The 21,663-nt window shown below is 45.6% G+C and overlaps 1 protein-coding gene across 2 annotated transcripts in view; it reads left to right on the top strand.

Moving 5' to 3' along the window:
- The first annotated feature begins 608 nt into the window (after positions 1–608).
- SMCHD1 (structural maintenance of chromosomes flexible hinge domain containing 1) overlaps positions 609–21,663 on the top strand; it is a 266,367-nt gene continuing 245,312 nt past the window's right edge. Inside the window, exons 1-2 of one of the 2 annotated variants that reach the window (XM_073679120.1) lie at positions 609–1,046; positions 7,343–7,418. In XM_073679120.1, coding sequence (XP_073535221.1) covers positions 882–1,046; positions 7,343–7,418 — 241 coding nt within the window. In that variant the 5' untranslated portion in view covers positions 609–881. The remainder of the gene's footprint in view (positions 1,047–7,342; positions 7,419–21,663) is intronic. The other variant, XM_073679119.1, reaches the window with a different exon arrangement.

Here is a 21,663-nt window from a genome sequence, read left to right as displayed (position 1 = left end):
CACAGGCTGGTTTGGACAGGTGAAGGGCGGTCATGTTTTAAGCATACACTTATAATGGATGAAATTCCCCGACCTTACGAATGAGCAAAGTCGGAACGGTTATTGGAGGCTGCTATGACAATCATTATCGCCAGCTTATCAGCCGGGTACACAGGGGATATGCGGCCAAAACACATTCACTATCTGTGGGAACAGAACCATCAAATTAACAATCGTTCTGTGCCCCTGAATTTTCGTCAGCCGGTCTAATACGTCAGGAAACTAGAGTGGATAGACTTGTGTACACACTGTGGGAACCAGCCAGTATACACCGCCATTGGGCCTTTCATGTACAGCTACATTTCTGAGGTAAAATGAAAGCAGTGATCTGATTGGCAGCTCCGGACATTCAATATACATGGGACCAGAGTCACCATATTAATCGTTCTGCGTCCATGAATTTTCATCAGCCGGTCTAATATGTCAGGAATCTAAACCTGAGTACATACTGTGGGAACCAGTCAGTGTACGCCGCCATTAGGCCTCTCATGTACCGTAACTGTGTACAGCCACATTCCTGCCTGAGGTAAACGGAAAGCAGCAATCTGATTGGCTGCTGTAGACAATCACTCAGCGTCCTACATGAGGCCGACGAGAAGCTCTCAAGCCTCAGACGCAGTATACCACTGTCTCTACGTCACCCCACAACCGTGTCCCCGAGCGCCAGGCGCGTACACCAAGCCTCCCTGTCACTGTCGGAACTGCTGGCTTCCTGCAGGCGGATGTGACATCACGGGCCCAGGTTTGAAGTGAAGCCCGGGGATTGTGGTAGAGAACGGGGCTGAGGTTGTCGCTTACGGCGGTCGGTGCTGACCTAGTGACTTCTTATCGCTGCCGGAGAGATGGCGGCCGCGTACGACTGCCTTGAGGGGCAGCACAATGGCGGAGGCACAAGTCACACAATGACTGTCTTCCTGTATGACCGTCGCCTGCAGCCGACATGCTGTGATGAGCAGAGCCTGCGGATTCGTGGGGGCTATCGGGATCTGTGCGCGGACATCCGTGAGGTGAGCACCGGGGAGCGGGCAGAGGCGCCTCAGCCCCTGCAGACTCCGAGCAGACATGGCGGCCTGCCCCCCCCGCCTCATGTGTATTGTCCCCTTAGTGATGAGGTTTTCATGCCCCACATACAAGTTCGCTGTTTGTGTTTTTTAATTCTGGCTCTACTGACGTACACTGAGCAGAACTACCAGATAAACGGAGCAGGAGGAGGATTTCTCCAAAAATTGCGGCGTGAAGACGCCATCAGATGGTTTAGAGGGATTTTATCACACTTTTGCAACAATTTTTTTTTCTATTTTTGTCAAAATTGTTGCAAAGTCTGTCAGTAATTATTTTGGCACCAAGGCTTCGATTCATCACGAGAAAAGCGCTTATAAGGCTATGTGCCCACGTTGCATTTATGAAGCAGAAAATTTCTGCTGCATAAATGCAAGTCCTCTCCCGGAGAAACGCATGCGGAATTCCGCACGCGTTTATCGCGCATTTTTCGCGCGTTTATCACGCGTTTTCCACATGCGGAATTGCCTTGCGTTTTTTAGGCATTGGACTAAGGCAATTCCGCTTGCGGAAACGCAAAATTAAATGACATGCTGCGGATTTTTGAACGCGGCATAAACGCTGCGGAAAAATCCGCAGCATGTGCATAGAAGTTGCGGAATCCCATTGGGGACCATGGGGTGCGGATTACCATGCGTTTTTCAAGCGTTTACGCTGCGGAAATTCCGCAGCATATACGCTTGAAAAATGCTACGTGGGCACACAGCCTAAGGCTATGTGCCCACGTTGCGGACCTGAAGCATATTTTTTACGCTTCTCCCTGGCGGGAAAATCGCATGCGGATATTACATGCGGTTTTCCCGCCAGGTAGAAGCGTTTGTGAGGCGTCTTTGCATGCATTTCCGCATGCGGGTTATCAAGCACTTCTCCAAGCATCACTTGGAAAAGTGCTTGACAACTTGTTCAGAATGGTAAAAAATAAAAAAATAAACTTTATACTCCCCTTCTGATGCATTCTCTGCCCCGTCCGGAGGCTTGAGCGGCTCACGCTGTTGTGTGCAGGACCTGCGGTGACGTCATTGAGTCATGTGGTGGGTCACATGACTCAATGACGTGGCAGGTCCTTCAGACAACAGCGCGACGGAGGGAAAACATCAGAAGATAAGTATAAACTTCATTTTATTCTTTTTTTTTTTACAGGTTCTTTGGTACCCAGGTCTGGAGGAGAGTCTCCTCTCCTCCAGACTTGGGTACCATCCGCACATTGATTCCGCTGAGCTTCCGCAAAATTAATGAACATGCTGCGGATTTTTGACTGCAGCATATACGCTGCGGAAAAATCCGCAGCATGGGCATTGACATTGCGGAATGCCATTGGGGACCATGGGGTGCGGATCTACATGCGTTTTTCAAGCGTTTACGCTGCGGAAATTCCGCAGCATATACGCTTGAAAAACGCTACGTGGGCACACAGCCTAAGACTATGTGACCACGATGCAGAAATGAAGCGGAAAATTCCGCAGCATGGGCATTGAAATTGCGGATTTACATTGGGGACCATGGGAGAAGGATTACAAAGCGCTTCCCAAGCGTTTACGCTGCAAAAATTCCACAGCTAAAACGCTTGAAAAATGCATCGTGGGCACGAACCCTTAGGCTATGTGCCCACAATGCAGAAATGCTCTGGATTTTTCCTGAGCGTTTCTGCATCTCCCTGGCAGAAAAAACACATGCGGATTGTACATGCGTTTTCCTGCCAGGGACAAGCGGATATGAAGTGTTCACTTGCATTTCCGCATGCGGGTTGACAAGCGCTTTCCAAGCGATTTTAGCATCACTTGGAAAAGTGCTTGTTAACTTGGTCACACTATATAAATCCATGCAAAAGGCATGAATTTATATAGTGTGACTGAAAGAATGGTAAAAAATAACTCTATACTTACCTTCTGATGGCCCCCGGAATCTTGCTTCGCTCCGTCCTGGCTGCCGGCAGATCGCGGTACACTACACTGAAGGACCTGCCGTCACATGACTATGACGTCAGCGCAGGTCCTTCAGTCCACCGCGATCTGCCGGCAAGTGGAGACGAGCACACCGGGGGTCATCAGAAGGTAAATATAATATTTATTTTTTATTTTATTCTTTTTTTTCACAGGTTCTATGGTACCCGGGTCCGGAGGAGAGTCTCCTGTCCTCCAGACCCGGTACCATCCGCACATTGGAACGCATGGAATGCGCATCTACATATGCAGTGATGCGGATTCCATGTGTTTCAATGCAAGTCAATGGCGGCGAAAACGCAGCACTTCCGCAAAATAATTTGTAGTATTCCTTTTTTTTCCGCAATGATAATCCGCAGTGGAAATTTTCGCAGCATGTGCACAGCACATGCGGATTATCATGCGTTTTTTAAGTATTTCTGCAGCGTTTTTGCTGAGGAGGAAATGCTTAAAAAACGCATCGTGGGCACATAGCCTAAGAGTATGCGCACAAAAAGAAATTTCTGCATCTCTTGCCAGGAAAAACAGCTGCAAAACGCACGTTTGTGGTGCATTTTTGCCCTGCGTTTCTTAGGCTATGTGCCCACGATGCAGAAATGAAGCAGAAAATTTCTGCAGCATTTCTGCATCTCCCTGGCAGAAAAAACGCATGCAGATTGTGCATGCATTTTTCCTGCAGAATACATGCGGATTCACATGCGTTTCCGCATACAGATTGACAAGCGCTTTCCAGGCGATAGCATCACTTGGAAAGTGCTTGACAACTAGGTCACACTATATAAATCCATGCAACCGGCATGGATTTATACAGTGTGACCGTAAAAATTAAAACAAATAAAGCTATACTCACCCCCGAGGCCCCGGTATGTGCTGCAGCGCTCGTTCCTGTCTGGTTCCTGGCTGCCGGCATATCGCGAGACAGAGCGGTGAAGGGCCTGCGGTCACATGACTGTGACGTCACCGCAGGTCCTCAAGCGATGCCGGCATTCAGAGAAAAGCCTTCGGAAAGGTGAGTATAAACTTTGTTATTTTATTCTTTTTTTACAGGTACAATGGTACCCAGGTCTGGATGAGAGTCTCCTCTCCTCCAGAACTGGGTACCATCTGCACATAGAGACGCATAGAAGCCGCTTGTACAAATGTACAGTCGCGGTTTCTATGCTTTTCAATGCAAGTCAATGGCGGGAGTTCCGCTGCGCTTCCGCAAAATTAAATGACATGCTGCGGATTTTTGTACGCAGCATAAACGCTGCGGAAAAATCCGCAGCATGTGCATAGAACATGCGGAATCCCCTTGGGGACCATGGGGTGCGGATTACCTAGCGTTTAACAAGCGTTTACACTGCGGAAATTCCGCAGCATAAACGCTTGAAAAACGCTACGTGGGCACCCAGCCTTACTTTTTTGAGTGAAGTCAATGGTTGTAAAACACAGTGAATTGACATACTGTAGATTATTTTCTGCACCAAATCTGCAAGTCAAAAATAAGCACAGTGAGTGTGACAATAAAGGTTTCTCACTCACTTTGCTGGCATCTGGATTGCTTCAGGTTATGCTAGCAAATCTGCATGGCAAAAATGTACCAAATCTGCAACTTGTGCACATAGCCTTAATGAGTCAGGCACGTTTGACAAATGGCATGTGCTTCCATGTGCACCTCGCCACTAATCTCATTCCTGTCAGTAACTGGAGTAAGATTTGTGGCATAAAGAACGTCTTGCTCCATAATGTCCCTCCCACTTTTTTGGAGCTAGGCGAACATGGTGTGAAAACCAGGGCTGTGGAGTTAGTAAGCCAAACCACCAACTCCTCAATTTCCCTGACTCCCGACTCCACAGCCCTGCCTCACTACTGAGCGTGTATATAAAGTGCAGCACAGATTCATCTTAACTAAAAGCCGAGATCCTTAGATCAGGAACAGAACAGACATTTATAGGACATTTCATAACTTTCCCAAATTCTTATGAAAGCATTTACAGCACATCCTGCATTGTACTTCTGAACCCAATTTATTATATATTTTAGGAGTCGGTCCATTTTATACCGACTCCGTCTCCACAGCCCTCATGGAAACGCCATAAGTCACAAAATTTGAGGGTGCCTTGTGTTGCCAAACATTTTACAACTTTTCAAAGCTTCTTACGCCAGAAAAAAAAAAGTTTAATCTGAGCTCCAATGTTTTGACATTTTACACTACTCTCACAACTTTTAAAAGGTGGTTGGGTAAGATTTTTGCATTGTGACATTTTTTACGTTTTCCCTCCATTAGGTGGTGTGGGGATTGAGTGTAAATTGGGAAATAGCTATCTCAGACTGCTGTTGTGTGGCTTTGAAGCACTTGCTGCAGCCGGCTGGGATTGGGAGGTAATAAGATCCTGGCCTGGTTCAAAATGGTGCTTGCAAACTCAAAAAAAAAACTTGTAAGCACTGCATACATTCTGCAATGTAGCAGCTGGGGTCAGTCTCCAAGACAACAACTATACAGTGCCTACAAGTAGTATTCAACCCCCTGCAGATTTAGCTGGTTTGATAAGATGCAAATAAGTTAGAGCCTTCAAACTGCAAACGAGAGTAGGTTTTATGAACAGAAGCATAAATCTTACAAACCAAAAAGTTATGTTGCTCAGTTGAATTTTATTAAATTTTAAACATAAAAGTGTGGGTCAATTATTATACAACCCCTATGTTTAATATTTTGTGGAATAACCCTTGTTTGCAATTACAGCTAATAATCTTCTTTTATAAGACCTGATCAGGCCGGTACAGGTCTGTGGAGTTATCTTTGCCCACTCCTCCATGCAGATCTTCTCCAAGTTATCTAGGTTCTTTGGGTGTCTCATGTGGACTTTATTCTTGAGCTCCTTCCACAAGTTTTCAATTGGGTTAAGATCAGGAGACTGACTAGGCCACTCCAACACCTTGACTTTTTCCCTCTTGAACCAGGCCTTGGTTTTCTTGGCTGTGTGCTTTGGGTCGTTGTCTTGTTGGAAGATGAAATTACGAACCATCTTAAGATCCTTGATGGAGGAGCGGAGGTTCTTGGCCAAAATCTCCAGGTAGGCCGTGCTATCCATCTTCCCATGGATGCGGACCAGATGGCCAGGCCCCTTGGCAGAGAAACAGCCCCACAGCATGATGCTGCCACCACCATGCTTGACTGTAGGGATGGTATTCTTGGGGTCGTATGCAGTGCCATCCAGTCTCCAAACGTCACGTGTGTGGTTGGCACCAAAGATCTCGATCTTGGTCTCATCAGACCATAGAACCTTGAACCAGTCTGTCTCAGAGTCCTCCAAGTGATCATGAGCAAACTGTAGACGAGCCTTGACATGACGCTTTGAAAGTAAAGGTACCTTACGGGCTCGTCTGGAACGGAGACCATTGCGGTGGAGTACGTTACTTATGGTATTGACTGAAACCAATGTCCCCACTGCCATGAGATCTTCCCGGAGCTCCTTCCTTGTTGTCCTTGGGTTAGCCTTGACTCTTTGGACAAGCCTGGCCTCGGCACGGGAGGACACTTTCAAAGGCTGTCCTGGCCGTGGAAGGCTAACAGTAGTTCCATAAGCTTTCCACTTACGGATGATGCTCCCAACAGTGGAGACAGGTAGGCCCAACTCCTTGGAAAGGGTTTTGTACCCCTTGCCAGCCTTGTGACCCTCCACGATCTTGTCTCTGATGGCCTTGGAATGCTCCTTTGTCTTTCCCATGTTGACCATGTCTGAGTGCTGTTCACAAGTTTGGGGAGGGTCTTAAATAGTCAGAAAAGGCTGGCAAAAGAGATCTTTAATCCACACATGTGAAGCTCATTATTCTTGGTGCCTGAACTACTTCTTAATACTTTAGGGGGACCAAACAGAATTCTTGTGGTTTGAGGGGTTGAATAATAAATGACACTCTGAATTAACTTTTTACGTTTTAAAAAAAAAAAAAAAATTGCTGCAGTGCATTTCCCACTTCCAGGCTGATCTACAGTACAAATGTCACAATGCCAAGTTAATTCCGCATGTGTCAACCAGCTAAATCTGCAGGGGGTTGAATACTACTTGTAGGCACTGTATATATGTATGTTAATATGTCAATAAGGGCTGGACCACCCCCCTCCCCCCAGTATAATTTCTTGTATTTGCAAGAAATATCTGACAATACCCCATTATGCCGATGAGAATAACCCTTTAAGGGCGCGTTGAGGTAAACATTATTTTTATCATCTGTGACCAGGAATCCTGGTACTTGCACAATACTGCATTGGTTCAGTATGATTTTATTAGCTTGTATTATGCTTTTTTTGTTTTCTTTACTAGACTTTTGGCATTGGACCAAGTGAAGACTTTGTCATCTCAACAACAAATAGAAAACAGCTGACAGACCATAATTTTAGTAAGTATTGATTTGCAATTTGCAACATTGCAATGTGAGGAAAGATAAAGGAACAGGAAACGAAATTCATGCCGAAGTTGGATGCAAACGGCACTAGAAGGACCTCATTGACTATAATTGGGAACGTTCTGGTTTCTGTTACAGTGTCTGTTACTTTACTGGAACAAATGGCCCAGCATGAATGCCGTTTCTCTGTTCCTAGAATGGAACAGAGAAATGTAATTCAAAACTAGATGTAAATAGAGTTTAAAGGGGTATTCCTATCTCCAAGATCCTATCCAAATATGTAGTAGGTGTAATAACATTAGCAAATACCGCCAATTAGAAATTTGGTATTGTTCTTCAGATTTGCTATGTCGCTTACCTCATGTAGGTCAAGGTCATTGCAGTAGTTTAGGTATCCATGGTTATGACCACTAAGAGCTGTCTAACTATAATGAATACCTACCCAGTTAGATAGGGATAGGGTGAGATAGGTAGTCTATGTATATACATAGGGATATTGAAAATAGAAAGATTCAAGAAGTAAATAACATGGAAAAGGCAGTTAGGGAACATAGATAGGAAGATATGTACATGATAGGAAGATAGATATGAGATAGTGTAGAGATTCACTCACTTTTAGGTAGCTATTAGCTTTCACACAGGCACGTAGTTCCTTGGTCAAACAGAGGTTTATTGAAATGCATAAACTTCTAGCAAAACAGAAAACAGACAGCCTGTCTCCGGCATAAAGCAACAAAATAAACAATCCATATACAGGCACATGCGGGTTCACCCGTTGAGATAAATGTCCAGCTGTCTCTCAAGTCCTGTCAGAGAGACTAGCACCAAGAGGTCTCTCACCTGTGCAGCAATCCTGGCACCTTCCCTGGCTCAGTTTATTCAGCAACAAACGATACTCTGCAGTTCCAAGGAGAATCAACACCCTGCTCAGTTCCCCATCACACTGAACACCAGGTAAACCTATTTCCTGGTTAAAGACAAAGCTAGGCAATTGCATCTAATCAAACCCTGCAGAGCTGAGATTTAACCCTGTCCTACCTGCCTTTGCTACATAACCCCCCTCTGCCCAAAGCTGGGGGCTGGCCACCACCTTCCAACCGACAGTGAGCCCTATCATGCCAAGGCTTGACTAAGTTGATATAACACACCTGATAGGACTTCCTTTTCCCTGTTGTTGATCTTTATAGTTGCCCTCACCAACCCTTTCCACCACTTCATTAGGGTCCTTGTCACTTGGCAAGGAACTTACTCTCCACTGTGTTCACCAACACCCTCACACAATCCCCAGGTTTAAACTGTTTCACTCGAGTTAACCAAATATACCCCACGGTTTGTGTACCTTGAGGAGGCGCTCTTTTACTTGGTCCATCACCTTGGTCTCTCGAGTTTAGTCCCTGAGTTGGGTGGTTCCAAAGACTTCCCTGGACACCTCCAGCTTGGAGATATTGACTTTAGATGATGCTTCCACATCCTTAGTGCTAACAAGTTCCGACAGTGACAACTCGTCGGACATGGCATGTGACAAGGTTTTTATTACTGTAACTGTTGTTAGCCGAGCCACCTGGTGGTACCGCTTTCCCCCACAAATCCAAAAATGAGAAAATCACGACCGACTATTATAGGATGCATCAAGTTTTAGACCATTCCATTTTTTTGGGTCACGGAACCACATTCTGTGTCAATGTCAATCCAGACCACAGCAAAGTTCCTGGCGTCTCTATGAATACACCTGATGCCCACCACCTTCCTGGGAACTGGTACATGTGGAAGTGTGGCCCCTACCAGGGTCACCAAACTCCCTGAGTCCAGAGCAGGTCTCAGGCTGTAGTCATTTCTGGACCTAGGTGTGACAGGTCGCACATCTGGGACTGGGGAAACTTGTTCTTTTGGTAGCACCAGAGGTGTACCTGTTGTGCCCTGACAGACTGGGTTATGCCCAAACGTGCCAGAATCTCCACCTTCAGCTTTCCGTACTCTTTGGCATCCTGCAGGGCAAAGTAATAATATGCTTTCTGCGGTTCCCCAGTAAGGTATGGAGCCAGAACCTCTGCCCATTGCTCTGGAGCAGTTTCTCTGTCAGTCATTTTCTGCAAGGCCCTCCCGTACCTTTCGCCTCACCCGCATCTTTCGCCTCACCCGCATACCATCTCCCTGGCCCGGACAGTTTCTACCAGGAGAGCCATCTGCTGTTGATGCTGCTGCTGAATCTGCTGTAACTGAAGCTGCTCTTGTAACTGCTAGGTCAAGAGTTTGTTGGTTTCCTGTTGGGTCTGCTGCTGGTGCTGTTGCACCTGAAACAATTGTTTAACACGCTCCACCATGCTTTCAGACTGTTTGCAATGCTGTAGCTGCCTTTACCCAGGACATAAAATCTTTATACTCCAATTGCCTGTACCGTCTGGAACTTTATGCCTGCTGTGACGCTGAGTCACTTCTCACAGACAAGCCTTGAGTTGGGATAGTCAAGGAGTGTGAGGTCAAAAGCCAGGAGGGTACGTCATAAACAGAGGGAAGAGACAAAGGCGTAGTCGGGTAACGGCCCGAGGTCAAAATACCAGGAAGATAGCGGATCAAAAAAAAGGGGTTAAACATACGGATGGTCAAAACTAGGTCCAAAGTCAGGCAACGAAAGATCAAAGCAGAATGCAAGGCACAGAGAGACAAACCACACAGAACTGAATGTATGTCTGGAAGAGGTCTGGGACTAATAGCCCAGCTAAGTAGCAGAACAATCACCTGGAGACAGCCAACATCTCCCAGTCTCAGATTGGACAGCCAAGCTGTCAATCATAGCACCAACAGCTCACCAAACTGGACACTGAGCTGTCAGTAACTGCATCCCAGACACACTGAAGGGTGGAATCGTGACACTCGCATCCTCCACGAATTGTAGGGATTCACTTGCTTTTAGGCAGCTGGTAGCATTCACACCAGCAGGTTGTTCCTTGGTCTTACAGGGAGGTATATTGAAATGCATAAACTTCTAGCAGAACGGAAAACAGACAGCCTTTCTTTGGAATAAAGGAACAAAAGAAACAGTCCATATACCGGCACATGCGGACTCACTCTTTTGAGATAACTGTCCAGCTGTCTCTCAAGTCCTCTCAAGAGAGACTAAAGGCCCCGTCACACTAAGCGATATCACTAGCGAGATCGCTGCTGTGTCACGGTTTTGGTGACTCACCAGCGACCTCACCAGCGATGTCGCTATGTGTGACACTTTGCAACGATCAGGCCCCTGCTGTGAGGTCGCTGATCGCTGCAAAGTGTCCTGGACCATTTTTTGGTCGTTGGCCTCCCGCTGGCCAGCACACATCGCTGTGTGTGACCAGCGGGACCAACGATCTGGCTGGTAACCATGGTAAATATCGGGTTACTAGGGGCACGCGCGCACTTAGTAACCCGCTGTTTACCATAGATACCACTCTGCTACGGTGAGCGGAGGCTCCAGCGCACCGTAGCAGAGTGGTATCCATGGTAAACAGCGGGTTACTAGGGGCACACGCGCACTTAGTAACCCGATATTTACCATAGTTACCAGCCTGCTCCTGCTTAAGCAGCAGGCTGGGAACGGGAGCAGGACATCGTGGAACGATTCTTTCCACGATATCGCTGCTCCCCTCATCGCTGGTGAGCCTGCCTGTTTGACTGCTCACCAGCGATGTATTAGCGATGCAGCAACGATCCCTGACAGGTCGTATCGTTGTCGGGATCGCTGCTGCATCGCTTAGTGTGACGGGGCCTTAGCACCAAGAGGTCTCTTCACCTCTCCTTCCAGACACAGACCAAGGTCTCTCACCTGTGCGGCAATTTTGGCACTTCTCCTGGCTCAGTTTAAGGAAAAAGAAATGCGGTGAATCATGGGCGCTGTCGCCAACAAAGGTTAATCCAGGCAGTAAGTATAAAAAAAACTAGCAATTAATTGCAACAAGTTTTGGAGTTGAACGGCAGTTCCCGGGATCCTCCGCATTCCTCTTTCCTTCACTTGTGTCCTCTCTCCATTTAATGTGAGTACAGCGGCCGGAGAAGCAGTCACAGATTGAATATGCTGCGGTAGGAACTTCAGCACCACAAAAGGAAATGAAACTGTAGGTCTTGTTGCAGAGTAAGTTTATTTTGATCCGTCAAGGAGTAAAAAAAAAAAAAAACAGACCTTGTCCAACGTTTTGACCGGGAGCAGTCTTTGTCAAGGACATCTGTTGTGGGTACAGGTAGGCAGAAATCTAGTAGAGTAATAGCCGGGAATCAGGAAATGCGACAAGCATGGGTGTAAGCCCACAGCCCACAATATCTGTTTTTGACTCCTTGCCAGATCAAAATAAGCTTACACATTTTTTTCTGTCACCCATGACGGCACAACGAGAGAGGGGATCCGCCCTTCAAGGACAGGGAACCTTCAAGATAAAAAGGGCGGCGCCTCTCTCCGCATTAGTGGTTTCCTGTCCTTGATGGGGGACCTTCCTTCTCGTCGGCGGCAACATCAGCAAGTCATCTTACCGGGGCCGGTCGGTGCTGGCCGGGCACAGTATCTGCTGCGGGCGGTCCCGTGGTTCCTGGAAGCACCGTGGGGGACGCCGACATGTGGTCTCCCCTTTTGCGGGCGGGAATTTGCAGCACCTACACAACATGGTAGCCGGCAAACCCCGCGTCCCGGATGTGACGTCACGGGGCGCGACCGGAAGTCACGCTCCGATGACGCACGCCGGGACCTCTGACCCCCTGATGTAATTTTCGGTGGAGGTACCGGAAGCTGCGGGGATGCCTTCCGGTGATCTCCCTAGCACAATAAGGGTACTTAAGGGTAGATCACCGGCCTGGCAGGGGTGCAGTGCACGGTAATGGCTTCACAGCCGCCCTCCCCTCTGCATCAGCAGCAAGAACAGCAGTCCATGCTGCAGCTGCAGCAGCCCGAGGAGATGGAGCAGCCTCGGCGCCAGAAGCGCACCCAGGAGCAGCTTCCACCGCAGAGAAAGAGCAGTGGGCGTTCTGGGACTCGCAGCACCAGGGATTCAAGATCCAGCCGGCATAGCTCCTGCAGGATCGATGATTCCACAGTCTCCCGAGGAGAAGTATCGGATACCTTCCTGCCTGCCGTTCCGGTACCCTGTTTTTATCTACTGGGTGGTGAGTGAGCTACATGAAAGTCGACGTATTAATGTAGACTTTTTTCTGTTTTGTCTCTCTCTCTTCCTCTCCTTCCTCCCTTATATGATCAGGATGTCCCTAAAAAAATGTACGGAGAAATCCAAGTACAGAGTATGTGCCCTGTGTGAACGGGTCTGACTAAAGACTGGCCCAAAAGATTATGCCAGCCATGTATTGAGGAAACCATTTCGGAGGGAACCCTGGATTTTTCTTCAAATCTAAAAACCCTTATTAGGTCTGAGGTGGAAAAATCATTTAAGTCTTTTTGCCAAGCATCCCAGGCCTATAGGGCTAAAACCCCACCCACCCTTTCAGACTCTGAATCCGACGAGGGAATGCTGGATGACTCCACTGACTCTTCCTCTTCGGATAGCGAGGCAGGCACAGGTCATTGTTTTCCCCTGGAAAGTGTGGATAGTTTAGTAAAAGCCGTCAGGTCCACAATGGGGTTAGTTGACCATAAGTCAAAAAAATCGGTACAGGATGTTATGTTCGGCACCTTGGATCGGAAATAACCGAGTTTTCCCGATTAATGATAAGGTGCAGGGACTTATCAAGAAAGAGTGGGATATGCCGGAGAAAAAGGGTCCCCTTCCATCCTCCTTCAAAAGGAAATATCCCTTTAGTGAGGAAGATACCGCTTCCTGGAATAAAGCCCCGAAGCTGGATGTTGCGGTATCCAAAGCTTCTAGAAAATCTTCTCTCCCTTTTGAAGACACAGGGATGCTGAAGGACTCACTGGATCGAAAGGTAGATACCTTCCTTAAGGGTACTTCGGAGTCATCAGCAGGGGCATTGAAACCAGCCATAGCAGCAACCTGTACCGCAAGATCCCTTATGATTTGGTTAGACAGGTTAGAAGACCAGGTTAAGAACAACGAGTCACAGCACTCCATTCTGGCCTCTCAACCTGTATTGAAAGGGGCAGCGGCCTTCTTATCGGACGCCTCTGCGGATTCTGCCAGATTAGCAGCAAGATCTGCGGCCCTGTCTAATGCCGGCCGTAGAGCAGTCTGGCTGAAGTGTTGACCGGGGGACATAGAAACGAAGGGAAAGCTATGTTCTCTTCCGTGTGGGGGAGATTTTCTTTTCGGTGCCTCTCTTGACACAATTCTGGAGAAAGCAGGTGACGACAAAAAAGGATTTCCTAAATCTTCCTTCTCAGCTTTTAAGCAGTCCTTTCGGAGGAAGAAATTTGGCCGCAGAAGGACGTCCACAGAACAATCTAGATGGGAGGATCGTTCCAGGAAAGGAAAAGTGTTTTTGTTCGGCGGGCCCTCCCAGGATAGTCGCAAACCGCCAAAATGACACTCTATCCCAGGTGGGAGGGAGGCTCTCTCTCTTCCTTCCAGCCTGGGAAAAGGATCTCTTCCAGCAAGTGGATCCTCAATTTAGTAAAATCAGGTTCAAAGCTGAAATTTCTGAGGAACCCACCAGAGAAATTTATCCTGACTGCCTTAAGATCCTCTCTACTAGAACAGTGGGCACTGGAGGAAGAGATTTCAGGTCTCCTGCAAAAGAACCATCTATTATTCCTCCCTTCGTTATATTTATAAAAATCACATAGAGTAGTCATATAATAGTTAATTTGATACTTTATTTAACACCGCAAACAGAAAGCTTTTTAAAATGTTATCATTCTGCCCCTAAAAACACCAATTAAAAAATTCTGGGCAGTGTGGTTTACATATAATATTATGACACATGGATAGTTGTAGATGCCATTGTATACATACACATCATTGTATGCAGAATAAATAACCATATACCGCTTCAAAGATACATATAATAAATACAAGTCACTATGAATCAGTATCAATAAGACATTTCATAAATGCATACAATTAATCAAGTATCCCAGGCAAAGCCTGTCTACATTTAAATAGTGTTTGGTTAAGCATCAAAATACAAACCATTTGCCATGGTAGTAGCCCCACACTGCCCAGCACCCCTACGTGTGTTTCGCGTGTTTGCTTCCTCGGGGGGGTCAAAAGAACGTCTTGCTGGAGGTATCGCCACAAGAAGAAAGTAGAGCGCTCTATTCCCCCTTGTTCCTTATAAAGAAGCCGGACAATTCATACAGAGTCATCCTCAACTTGAAAGGCCTAAACAAATTCCTGAACATTCCATCATTCAAGATGGAAACAGTAAGATCAACGATAAGCCTTCTATTCCCCGGCTGCTACATGGCAGTGTTGGACCTAAAGGATGCATATTACCATGTGCCAATCCATCACGACTTTCAAAAATACCTCAGAGTAGCCGTAACTGTACAGGGAGTCGTCAAGCACTTCCAGTACAGAGCTCTTCCCTTCGGCCTAGCAGTAGTGCCCGAAAAAAACTTATAGCGGAGGTTCCGGCTCATCCCAGGGAGGAGAACAGATTGATCATTCCGTATCTGGACGACTTCCTAGTAGTGGGCAAAACTTACGATCACTGCCTGGCCCAAGTGGATCAGGTGTGCACCATCTTAAAAAACTTAGGATGGTGTTTAAACCTAGAAAAGTCAATACTGATCCCGCATACAACTCAAATCTTTTTAGGCCTTACTCTGGATTCGGTTCGACAGGAATGCTGCCTGCCCGAGCAGAAGAGAGAGAAAATAAAAAATGTAGTCTCGACAGCCATTCCGCCAGCTAGTGGCCATGTGGGGGTCTCTAGTGGTCAACCTGTTTGCGACCCGTCAGAACAGAAAGTTAAAAAAGTTCTTCTCCCTGAATCCCACGGAAAACCCCTTAGTATTAGACGCTTTCCAGTGCAGATGGGATTTCAGTCTGGCCTATGCCTTTCCCTCCAACGTGCCTAATTCCAACTGTGTTGAGGAAGATCCGGCAGGATCAGGCTTGAGTGGTCCTCATAGCCCCCTACTGGCCCAAGAGACCATGGCTCTTTTGGCTAAGGAGCATGTCAGTCATGAACCCCTGGATTCTTCCAGAGATTCCCGACCTTCTTGCTCAAGATCCTATATTCCATCCTCAGATGAAAGGATTGGAACTTGAGAGGTCGTTGCTAGAGGGTCGGGGTTTCTCATCGAATCTAGTTACTACTCTTCTAGGTAGTAGGAAACCAATCACTACTAAAATCTACAGTAGAGTCTGGAAGAAGTTCTTGTCATCTCAGGGATTCTCCCTGGGGCGGGGGGGGGGGAAGCTGGGTTCCCATAACAGCCTTTTTGGAATTTCTTCAAAAAGGGCTGGAGAAAGGCCTAGCGGTTAGCAGCTTAAAAGTCCAAATCTCTGCCTTAGGGGCCTTGTATAATTATAATCTGGCCGGTAACAAATGGCTTTCCAGGTTCGTGAGGGCATGCAGTAGAGCCAATCCAGCCCCTGTCATAAGGGTCCCTTCTTGGGATTTAAACTTAGTGCTAAACGCGTGAACAGGTTCTCCATTTGAGCCCCTTAGCTCAGGGTCCATAAAATCACTCGCCCTAAAAACAATACTTCTGGTGGCCTTAACATCAGCACGGAGGGTTAGTGAGTTACAGGCCTTGTCTGCAAATCCACCTTTTACCTTAGTGCTAGACGATAGGGTAGTTTTGAAACCAGACCCTGCTTTCCTTCCTAAATTTTTTTCTAAATTTCATATGTCTCACGAGATAGCCCTACCTTCCTTCTGTCCTGAACCAAAAAATAGCAAGGAGGAAAGATTTCATACCTTGGATGTCAGGAGATGCCTTATACATTATTTAGCATCCACAAGCTCATGGAGGAAGGATAGGGCTCTATTTGTCTCCTTTCAGGGCTCCCGAAAGGGATCAAAGGTCTCAAAAGGCACTCTATCAAGGTGGATCCGGGAAGCCATCACGATGGCCTATACGGGATCAGGCAGAGATCCTCCTAACAATCTGAAGGCCCACTCTTCACGGGGCATGGCTGCTTCCTGGGCAGAAAGAGCGGGCGTGCCCATTGAGCAAATATGTAAGGCGGCCACGTGGTCATCTCTGTCCACCTTCTATAATCACTATAGACTTGACCTTTTTGCCTCCTCTTGTGAAGGTTTCACCAATTTAAGATACACTAGGTAACTGCTCTCCTCCCAAATCAAAGATGTCCGAGTGCATGCAGAGAAGCTAATTAACCAAATCTGCTGATCTGGTTGATAAACTCTACACTCAGAGACTGAACCACGCAAATGGCATACTTTATGTAGACATGGGGTTAAATAGCATTCTCCTTCTAGGTTGGATTAGTAAAATTTATTGCTCTTTTCTGATAACTGGGCACGCTGTAATTTGTTCATCTAGGTATCTCTTGCACTCAGTAACGCCTTAGGAATTCCGATGGGAGGGGTGAGTTCGTTTCTCAGCGCCATCTTTGCCAACTCGACATGAATCTCTGTTATCAGCCATGCACATGCATGTGTCATTCCCAGGAAATCATTTAGTTGTTCGTGTCTACAAATTAGAACAGAAGCTGTTAGTTATATATTCATTAACTATTAACATAATCCATGTGCATATACACATTTGCATACATACACATAGATTATTCCATCATCTCTATATTGATTCACACTGATTAGGTAATCTATTAAAAGAAACTAATTGATTTTCTATTATATATATATTTTACCTTGACACTGATCTCACATTTGGGAGAAGGGTTCTGCAGGCCGTGGTCCCTCCCTTACATACTTAGTTCTCTGTAATTCTCCCATTGTGCCGTCTTTGGTGACAGAAAAACACGTATATTACTTACCGGTAATGTGTTTTTTCGGAACCCATGACGGCACCTTTACATTCCCACCCTATCACTATGGTGTTTACCTTCCAGTTGGTGGGTGTTTAGTATTCACATGGGTGAAGTTCGTTTATGGTTAATAAAATTATATGCCCTAACCGGAGAGTCCTCTCATGCTCTGTAATCCAATGATGCGGAGAGAGGCGCCGCCCATTTTATCTTGAAGGTTTCCTGTCCTTGAAGGGCGGATCCCCTCTCTCGTTATGCCGTCATAGGTTCCGAAAAAAACACATTACTGGTAAGTAATATAAGTGTTGTTTTGTGGTGCTGAGATTCGTACCTAACAAGTCTGGACCACGAGTCCCTTCCTCAAGCACACAATTTTTTTTAGAAGGGCAGTGTGCCGGTCTTTGTCCTGCTTCTAATTCACAATTGGAATATGCATCGCTCCTTACATAGTTGTGCAGCGCAAAGCCTGTTCAGATGAGCGACCAACCCTCCAACTCACCCTTACCTGTTGCCCATCGTTTTACACAAGGAGCGTCTTTTTTTTTTTCATCTCTCCTGGCTCCGTTTAACCAGCAACAAACGATACTCTGCAGCTTCCAGAAGAATCCTCGCACTGCTCTGTTCCCCAGCACACAGGTTCACCTGGTGTTCAATTTCATGGTTCAAGACAGAACTAGGCAGGTGCATCTAATCAAACCCTGCAGAGCTGGGATTTAACCCTGTTGTACCTGGCTTTGCTACAATGGATAATAGATTACTTGATAGATAATCTATATATTTAACTATTTGTTTAGCTGGGTCACTTTTCAAACCCTGCTACACACTCCATTTTACTTTTTTTATGTGAATGGTACATGTTAGCAGACAATGACAAGTCCAAATGTGTGTAGGCAATCGAGTGGCAAAAATTATGGAATCACCGGGCTCGGAAGATGTTCATTCAGTTGTTTAACCCCTTAAATACCGGGGACGTATTAGTACGCATATTTGCGTACTGCCCGTTCAGTGAGGGCTTCTGCGCTGAGCCCTCACTGAACGGAGCACATGTCAGCTGATTCTTACAGCTGACATGTGCCCGCAACAGCCGCGGGTGAAATCGCGATCCACCCGCGGCTGTTAACATGTTAAATGCCGCTGTCAATCTCTGACAGCAGCATTTAACGCGCGCTTCCGGGTAGCGCGTCATAAGCCCCGCACACCGGCGACCCCGTCACGTGATCGCGGGTCGCCGATGGGTGGGCATGACAACCCAGGGTCTGCAGCAGACGCCTGTGGTTGTCATGATCTTGTCGCTATGAGCGCCACCTAGTGGTCGGCGCTCATAGCACAGGACCATTTCTGCTGCATGCAGGGGACCTGCTTGTCCCCTGTATGTAGCAGAGACGATCGGATAGTTGCTGCTTCTAGTCTCCTATGGAGACTATTGAAGCAAGCAAAAAGTAAAAAAAAAAGTTTTTAAAAATATAAAAAAAATATATATATAAAAGTTTAAATCACCCCCCTTTTGCCCCATTCAAAATAAAATAATAAAAAATAAACCCCACATACACATATTTGGTATCGCCGCGTTCAGAATCGCCCGATCTATCAATATAAAAAAAGAATTAATCCGATCGGTAAACGGCGTAACGAGAAAAAAATTCTAAACGCCAGAATTACGTTTTTTGGTCGCCGCAAAATTGCAATAAAATGCAATAACGGGCGATCAAAACATCGGATCTACCCCAAATGTTATCAATAAAAATGTCAGCCCGGTGCGCAAAAAATAAGCCATCAACCAGCCCCAGATCACGAAAAATGGAGACGCTACGAGTCTTAGAAAATGGCGCTATTTTTTTTTTTTTTTTTTTTACCAAATTTTGGAATTTTTTTTCACCACTTAAATATAAAAGAACCTATACATGTTTGGTGTCTATGAACTCGTAATGACCTGTAGAATAAGAAGGGCAGGTCAGTTATAGCATTCAGTGAACGTGGTAAAAAAAATAAAAAACAACTGTGGTATTGCACTTTTTTTGCAATTTTACTGCACTTGGAATTTTTTTCCCGTTTTCCCGTACAGGATATGGTAAAACTAGTAATGGCGTTGAAAAGTACAACTCGTCCCGCAAAAAATAAGCCCTCACATGGCCATATTGACCAAAAAATAAAAACGCTATGGCTCTGGGAACAAGGGGAGCAAAAAACGAAAAAGCAAAAACGGAAAATGCTCCGGGGCTTAAGGGGTTAATGTTGAAAAAAAGCAGATCACAGACATGGCACAAAACTAAAGTAATTTCAAATGGCAACTTTAGGGCTTTAAGAAACACTAAAAGAAATCAAGATTAAAAAAGTGGTACTCAGGGTAATTTTTTTCAGACCAAGCAGAGGGAAAAAATTATGGAATCGCTCAATTCTGAGGAAAAAATTATTGAATCACCCTGTAAATTTTCATTTCCAAAACTAACACCTGCATCAAATTAGATCTGCTCGTTAGTCTGCATCTAAAAAGGAGTGATCACACCTTGGAGAGTTGTTGCACCAAGTGGACTGACATGAATCATGACTCCAACACGAGAGATGTCAATTGAAACAAAAGAGAGGGATATCAAACTCGTAAAAGAAGGTAAATCATCACGCAATGTTTCAAAAGATGTTGGTTGTTCACAGTCAGCTGTGTCTAAAATCTGGACCAAATACAAACAACATGGGAAGGTTGTTAAAGGCAAACATACTGATAGACTAAGGAAGACTTCAAAGCATCAAGACCGGAAACTTAAAGCAATATGTCTCCAAAACAGGAAATGCACAACAAAACAAATGAGGAACGAATGGGAGGAAACTGGAGTCAATGTCTGTGACCGAACTGTAAAAACCGCCTAAAGGAAATGGGATTTACATACAGGAAAGCTAAACAAAAGCCATCATTAACACCTAAACAGAAAAAAACAAGGTTACAATGGGCTAAGGAAAAGCAATCGTGGACTGTGGATGACTGGATGAAAGTCATATTCAGTGATGAATCGCAAATCTGCATTGGGCTAGTTTATGATGCTGGAACTTTTGTTTGGTGCCGTTCCAATGAGATTTCTAAAGATGACTGCATGAAGAGAACATGCAAATTTCCACAGCCATTGATGATATGGGGCTGCATGTCAGGTAAAGGCACTGGGGAGATGGCTGTCATTACATCTTCAATAAATGCCCAAGTTTACATTGATATTTTGGACAGTTTTCTTATCCCATCAATTGAAAGGATGTTTGGGGATAATGACATTTTTCAAGATGATAATGCATCCTGCCATAGAGCAAAAACTCAGAAAACATTCCTTGAAATAAGACACATAATGTCAATGTCATGGCCTGCAAATAGTCCAGATCTCAATCCAATTGAAAATCTTTGGTGGAAGTTGAAGAAAATGGTCCATGACAAGGCTTCCAGCTGCAAAGCTGATCTGGCAACAGCAATCAGAGAAAGTTGGAGCCAGATTGATGAAGAGTACTGTTTGTCACTCATTAAGTCTATGCCTCAGAGACTGCAAGCTGTTATTAAAGCCAGAGGTGGTGCAACAAAATACTAGCGATGTATTGGAGTGTTCTTTTGTGTGTTTGTTTTTCATGAGTCCATAATTTTTTCCTCAAAATTGAGTGATTCCATAATTTTTTCCCTCTGCTTGGTCTGAAAAAAATTACCCTTACTGAGTACCACGTTTTTAATCTTGATTTCTTTTAGTGTTTCTTAAAGCCCTAAAGTTGCCATTTGAAATTACTTTAGTTTTGTGCCATGTCTGTGATCTGTTTTTTTTTTTTTCAACAACATTAAACAACTGAACATCCTCCGAGCCCGGTGATTCCATAATTTTTGCCAGGGGCTGTAAGTTCAAGTACCTTAAAGGTACTAATAAAAATGTTAAATATTTAATTTTCTTTTAAATTCTGTGTTAAAAACTTAAAGGGAATCTGACACCCCTTGGGCGATATCAGACCTCTACTATGGCCATACAGGGTATAGAAAAGTAAATCTGTGCATACCTGTATGGCCCATAGCAGAGGTCTGATAGCAGAGAAAAGCACTTTAATCAATTCTTTTTTCCACAGGCTTGGCGTCCGGGGGACGCCAAGCAATCACCGCATGTCTGCTTATTATTCCCCTAAATCCCCGCCTCTCTGCTTAATTATCATATCCCTCCCCTGCACGTCCCCTGCACATAGAATGCGCCTTGCTTCGTCCCGGCCCCGTCTCTCCGTGCTCTGCGCCGCAAGTTTCTATTGCGCAAGCGCCAGAAAGTGACAATGAAACCCCCCCCCCCCCTACCTACCAGCGCCTGTAGAAAAAAGAATTGATTAAAGTGCTTTTCTCTGAAATCAGACCTCTGCTATGGGCCATACAGGTATGTATAGATTTGCTTCTCTATACCCTGTATGGC

The sequence above is a fragment of the Phyllobates terribilis genome, unplaced genomic scaffold (assembly GCF_046119375.1).
Source record: "Phyllobates terribilis strain yellow unplaced genomic scaffold, ASM4611937v1 Scaffold_4__5_contigs__length_816908805, whole genome shotgun sequence".
Taxonomy (NCBI): Eukaryota; Metazoa; Chordata; class Amphibia; order Anura; family Dendrobatidae; genus Phyllobates; species Phyllobates terribilis.
Note: the sequence above shows the minus strand (reverse complement) of the source record. Positions and strands in the feature narration are given on the sequence as shown.